The sequence below is a fragment of the Schistosoma mansoni genome (genome assembly GCF_000237925.1).
Source record: "Schistosoma mansoni, WGS project CABG00000000 data, supercontig 0434, strain Puerto Rico, whole genome shotgun sequence".
Taxonomy (NCBI): Eukaryota; Metazoa; Platyhelminthes; class Trematoda; order Strigeidida; family Schistosomatidae; genus Schistosoma; species Schistosoma mansoni.
Window position 1 is genome coordinate 17,178 of NW_017386266.1, and position 7,065 is coordinate 24,242.

Here is a 7,065-nt window from a genome sequence, read left to right on the forward strand (position 1 = left end):
TCAATTGACTCATGCTTTCAACTATGAAACTTCAGAATATGTTGACTAAAAAAACTAACCATATTCACTTCCAAGTATCTTTTTTTAGATGGATTAATCTTATGGTTAAAATTCAGAATTTTGATGTCTGAAAAATACCACTTTTTTAGTGGGAGGCATCGTTCTTGTGAGTAGAATCCTTGTACTGATATTAACTTGAAAACACCAGAAAAATGGTGTGATTTGCCCCTATTGCATGGATTTGCATATAGTTGGTTTTTTATAAATGAGTAGAGGTTTATCACTCAGAGAAAATATTAATGCAAATACATAGGAAGCAAACATCATAAACATGAATAATTCCAAATTACTGGACGTATAGGTAAAATGAAGGTGAAGTCCTAGACAAACCAAAAGTATACAATTTAGTCTTATAAAACTTGTAACCTACTACTGCTTTGTTACTTGAAAGAATTCCTACCTACATTAAATAGTCTGATGGTATCCTGTTTAGAAATTGTAGTTGAGAAGTGGACCTTCAAATTATAGCACATTTTTACTCTAATCTGAAGTAATTTCTTTTAGGTTAAGCGAAAGATAAGAACAATTCTTTTGAACACATAAACCGATCTAAGAATGTCCCCATAGTAGTTTCCATATATATTTCAAATGTCTTGAAGTCAATCCCATGCTATTTCTATTCCAGATTTGGCTATAGAGGAGCATGGATGTCTACCGCCTGTACTTATCCGAGATTAGAATCCCAACTGACATGGGATCATTTATGTTTATATTCCATCACTTGATTGTGTATGTTGAGCTCTTCTCCGTACTTACGCTCACATAGTTTGCTGAACTCAGCGGTATTTAACTCATTTTTGCAGTATTGAAGCGTACGTGGAAATATGGATTTAATCCCCAGTGACGATTAACTCATCTATAGTGTCACATCATTGACTTTGCTATCCTCTTCTCAAAGTTTTTTTGAGTAAGTTGTCAACCCTTTTTCTTCAGCGCGAAATGGAGAAAGAATTTAGATGTCATTTGACTTTGTTGATTCACATGTTTTAAAAGGTATTTCACACCACACGTGCGTCGAATAGACACCTTACTGAATTCCGTTTGTGTTGTAATGGCCAAAAGCAGTAAGATCTTATATACTGTTCTGCTCAAGTATTTCACCTATAACTTGATCGTTTTATCAAACTGTTACGTCGCCTCTAAAATATATATACAAAAAGACCGTTATTTATCCTTTTCCCAAGTTAGCTTGGTGTCTTTTCATACGTCATTAAATATGATTGAACGAAACTACATCAATATGCTTATCGCCCATTACGAATATGTAAACTTATTTCCAGTGCAGAAAGATATAGCTTACGTCGTTGGTTAGACTTTGTAATACAGCCTGACTACCAACCAAGACTATTACAAACCAATGGTAAGTCATCGTATCATCGAAGTTTGAAAGTACGAAACATAAGGTTTCGATCCGGTTACTAAATGGTAATGTATTAACCTCGAAACATGTAAGTCCTAGGTTCGGTTCAACACAGGTTTGCCAGTGTACCTTTCCGTTGAGTACAAAACAACTGTCTATAGATCCCTAGTTGATGGTAGTTCTCCAGGTACCTCTAAATGTATATGACAATATTTAAAAAAGCTACATAAATTATCTATTGTCAGTAGCTACTTCTGTGCCAACTGCTATCATTAAGACATCAACTTATCAGTTCTGAACTTCTAATTGATGATGTAGATGAACGATAAATGCACATAATTGATCAAAATCGAACTTCCTTTTTTGTTATGAGAAATAATTTAACTATGAGGTAAGACTTTCGAAGCTATTTTTCCAAGGTTTTATTTAAATATATATTTATTTTCGTATCATCCTAGCTCCAAGCTTTTATTTGAATCGTACATTGTTTCCATGGCATTTTCAACTCATAAATTAGAACTGATTATTTGTGTACTCACTACGTTTTTCCCATTAGTAATGTTGTTGCTCCATTTTAGTACTGTTACTCAATGGGTCTGCTACATGATCTGGTCTTGTATGTAAGTGAATGTCTGAAATGTAACAGCGATCCTGAACTGGGGATCATTGGTTGTATGTTCTTTTTCTTTCGGGTCCAGTTAGTGTTTGGTCAACCGTCAGGCATAGAATATTAGTCTTCTTGTCGTTGTTGCGTATCGGTTGCTTCAGGTCATCTATGCGCATTGGTTGGTGCTAGGACATAACACTTTTCTCAGGTTGAGGTACATGCCACTAGTGAAAAAATGTGGCTTAATTTTCTATACGCTAGCTTAGGCAAACAGGTAGTATTATATCATATTTTCCATATTTCAGGTACTCAAATATTTTGTGACTGAAATAAAAACAGGTTGAGAAAATTAGTTAAGAGTATGTATTCGAAATAAGATATGTCAAAAATCTACATGTTATAAGCCAATGTAAGAAAGTGTAGCTGTCTGGAACAAATGAAATCATGAACTAATAATTGTGTCGATGTACTCACTGGCACTCATTCTGTAGACAATGAACATCTACAATAGACAGTATTTCGTTCTAGTTCAAGACTCATGAACAAGAGGCACCTACTATACATGGAGTCCAATCCAGAACATACATATCTCTGGAGTACCTCGACATTAAAGAGTAAATGCACCAGTATCTAGTACTTACTGGATTATCAAAGTCGCATAACTGTTGGGATAATTAATAATAAGGCTAGTAAAGATGAGCAAACAAATTTAAATGAACTAATACAAGCTATACCACTATTTCTAAATAAGTTGCGATAACGAACTTATTTTCGAAGCCCCCATCAAAAACGACCAAACTATAGAGCTAGATATGACCTTAAACTGTGTCGTGGTGATAGCCGTCGGTCAGTTAATCTTCCTTTGAGAGTGACAAAGTAGGAAAACACCAGGTCGAAGCGTTCGATAAAATAAAATATTTAACATCTCTTTGGTGTCAATTGTCGAATTAATAACATAAAAAATAAGGGTCATAATCGAAAATCCGTGGTGTTTATATGTGATTGTACTAGAAGTCACTGAATACTTACTGTCACTGGTTTCACTGACGAATTTAATTCACTGCCACGCTCTGTTGTTTCAGTTGTATGGGTTTAAGCTGTTCAGTAGTTGGGATTCAAAACGTTTGTCAGCATGTAGCTGTAATAGGCATGTGAGTAATCGTATAGCTGGAAATCTAAGAGTCAATGTGAATTAAACTCATAAAAGTCAGTATAATGAGACTGTTTTGATCTGGTTTGGGTATGGGAATAAATCTTTGTCCATCACATTTTTCTCTCTTGAGCTCGCTCGTGTAGGTCCGTGGGTGTTATCCGAGAATGGAAGAATCGTGTTGCTGTCAAAATACATGGGAAACAGATCCCTTCCTATCCTCTGAAATAGACAAATCAAATGAGAGATAAGTAGATTTTGAAGTTTCCTTCATTCACGCTAAATTTTCAACATTGTTGTCTAATGTATGAAGATCTATCTGTTTTTTTGCAATTTACGAAGAAATACCACAAAAACACCGACTCATCAAATCTTTTCCGACATGACTGAATAAAATCACTAAAAGTTTATTTAAATTCGTTAAAAAATAATCTATTTGTAAAGGAACATCATTTAGAACTACCAAAGAAGCTTACTTTTTACGATTGGCTAACGTTATTTGTCCTCTGCTATTGAACCTAATAAGATATTTTATCGATTCTTCATTAACCAATCATTTACAAGGTCAAGGAATAAATCCTAGTCATTGAATTTTTATTGTATTAGTATTTACAAAATGTCTCTAGCTTTCGGAACTTGTGCTAAGTCAGGAAACGAAAATGTCAATGCACGTTTCTCCAAGGTATATTTTTTATTGTGACTTTATTCAAATAAACTAAAGACATATGAGCAAATTGAATTGTTACTGTCTCAAGCAAAACCTCAACCGATATCATTATGTGCAAAGGCTGCTGCTATTGAAGTAGTACATTGATTTGTTTTCCATTTTATTATTTCTTTCTTTTATTGAAGGCTTATGATCATTTAAGATGTCATCATTATATTCCTGAAGCAGAACAGTTAGTTAATTTATTAGCTAGACCACATATTAAAGTAAGTTATTTACAGAGAGAGAGAGAGAGGGATGCAAATTGTTCTAGTCGTTGTTACTTTGTCATGATGGAATAGCGAACAAAGCTTATGGACCAGTTCTACCACAGATATCATCAGAAGTAGATGAAGATGATATAAGCGTGAAGGTAAACTTCATTTTTTTAAAAAGATATAATCTCATTTCCTATTAATAATTAACAAAAAGGTTGTAAATTTAATCAAGAATTATGAACCACTTGGAGTTACAATTAAAATTAATGAAAGAAATGGAGCTGTTCTAGTTGCACGTGTTATGCACGGTGGAGCTGCTGATCGTACAGGTAAAAAAAGTAAATTCGTTAAAATGAACTATACTATTTGTCTAAATGTGGAATATTAGGATTGTTCACAGAATTCTTTATCAGTCAGTTCATAATATGAATGTGTTAATGATGTTAATTTGATAGATTTGTATTTTTAGTATACGAGATTTGTGGAGATTTAAGAATTTTCACAGTATAAATCACCTCAATCAATAGATGACGGTTGCATATTATTGTAAATTGATTGAAGTTAAACATTAACACTGTTGAATCCTGGTTCAGTAGTTCAGAGATTAAGCGTTCGCGCGATACTAGAGGTCCCTGATTCAATTCCCGGATAAAAGATCATGTATGTGCACTGCTAATTAGTCCCGAAGTGGACGAAACGGCTGTCCATTGCCCCCAGGTTTCCAATGATGGTATAGCTTAGATCAGTTTGTGATTTAAACTCTGAAGATAACAAATTATTTATTCACTTTAATATATTTAGAACGTCCCTGATAGATATACTGATAAAAAATCAGTAATGTTATAAAAGGTATACCATTTTTGAGCTATCCTCAAGCTGATTAATGAGAATGAAGTTAGCTGTTTGTCGGTTGTTTCCACAGTAAAACTCCGATAAACCTATTGCTCTAATTATAAATTTGTGCACATTAATGATTAACTATAAAAAGTTGTGAATAGAGGAGTTCAACCTTTTTGAACGCTAGACAAGCACCACCAATGGGGATGAATGATAGTCGTATGATATTATGAACTGATTGATGCTGGACATGTAGGTCATCGGATGCCACTTCAATTATCTTAAATTTAAGCTCTTGCTGCAATGTATGAAGGTCCTTGGTGATATCCGTGGTGAGGTTTTGGATGAGCACAGTTAAGGAGTCCAATAATTCGACGAAAAAGCTGTCCACTGCTTCCTGGTTCATAGGGACTGTCTAGCTACTGTTAATTCATGATTTAAACTACAAAGTGACCTTTGTCCATGATCCTCCAAGTTCTTCTAGTAAGCTTAACGGCTAATAAATCCATAAATAATTTTGATGAATCTATTATAGATTATTTAAGAAGTAAAGGATTACTAAAAACATCATGCGTTTGTCAATGTGGCGCATTTAGGGTGATTTATTTTGAATGGAAAGGAAAACATGATGTTACTTTATGGTAAACACTTTCGAAACAGCAAACCTATTGGGAAGGCAACTATTCTAATAATATCTCATCTAACATTAAAACAGACCATAATAATAGTGTTTCTTTTGATGACTAACATAATGGTTACAAGTGCAGATGAGTTCACGGCTAGTTAATGATCAATATATAGTAGAGCAGTACAAGCTATTCATAGACCTAGATTCTGGAGTGTAGACAGAAATTTTCGAGTCTATGTGAAACAGAACTATTTACAAGGACACAAAGGTTATAGATTATCGTTTTTACAAAACTATATGGATATATGTTTTTAAGCATTCTGGTTTGGTTTTGAAATGAGGTAGTGGATAGTTAATCTGGGAGAGTGTTGTATTCAAAGCTTCAGTCTAGAGTGCATGTTTGTAAATAAGCGCATATCAATACTTGTGTTTGTATTAATTGATAGGAATCAAGTTACTGTTCAGGAAATTTTAAATATTCTAATAACAGAAAGAGTGAATCTTATAAATGAAATAATCACTAGACGGTGACATTTTATTTATTCTCGGATCATGGAAAAAGTAATAGAGTAATTATCAAAGCGACATTTTAGATCCTCATCAAGCATTTGTATTAAATCGAGTAGCTAACAAAATAAATTGAAAGTATTCCCGAAAAATTCAGTGACCTCAAACTAATTTGGTAAAGTATTTATTTAACATTTGACTAACTTAATTAGACCAGGACAAAGTAGTAAAGACTATCACTCAAGTTCATGTATCACTGTTATTATAATTAAAACTATTGTATATTAATGGGTAATCAATATGACCCTAAAACTAAGAGAACATGAATCAGTATTTTGGTTAACCAGGTGACTCATTTTTCAAACCTATCTCCTTCCAACTTATATATGATCTGTTGTGCAAGCTTGATAATCCAGTGATTCTCTCAACCCCTTACATGATGAATTTGGTGCGATAACCTTGGTAGGTAGAATCGTGACAAAAACAAATTTGCGATTGATTGACTACCTAGTAATAACCAATGTCATTTTTGTCTAATCCTTTAGTGTTGATCGAATTCTACTGATCAATTTGCAATAGGACAACTCCTCTAAGTGAATGGACATCGCGTGCGCTAAGTTTTAGTTTTAGGTGGCCAAAGATAGTCGATAAGAAACCCTATAACTATGTTTCTTGGTAATTGGCACTCGTCAACAAGTATCTACAATCTTGAGGAAACTGGTGCTCTGTGTGGGATTCAAACTCGAGTCACCCAACGTCACCTGAGACACTACATTCGAGTTTTTCGGGTCTCGACTATCCTCATATGGGACTGAGATATTGAAGATTGGTTGATCACTGAGCAGTGACCGATTTTATTTATGTATGATCCTTTAGTGCTGATCTCTACCGCAATTAGGCATTACCCTGTACGTAACTGACTTGATGGTGTATACATTCATTAATTTCATGTAAATACTTTGTATATATATATATATATATATATATATATA

General features: G+C 33.8%; 1 protein-coding gene across 1 annotated transcript; it reads left to right on the plus strand.

Annotated features, from left to right (window-relative positions):
• Nucleotides 1-3,793: 3,793 nt before the first annotated feature.
• On the plus strand, nucleotides 3,794-4,489 carry Smp_199720 (maguk P55 subfamily member 3,5, putative; the record flags this gene model as incomplete). The annotated part of the gene is made up of 5 exons (XM_018792268.1): nucleotides 3,794-3,859; nucleotides 3,899-3,982; nucleotides 4,030-4,110; nucleotides 4,158-4,256; nucleotides 4,316-4,489. The coding sequence occupies 5 exons, from the start codon at nucleotides 3,794-3,796 to the stop codon at nucleotides 4,487-4,489; spliced, it is 504 nt and encodes a 167-aa protein (XP_018644743.1).
• Between the last annotated feature and the right edge of the window lie 2,576 nt (nucleotides 4,490-7,065).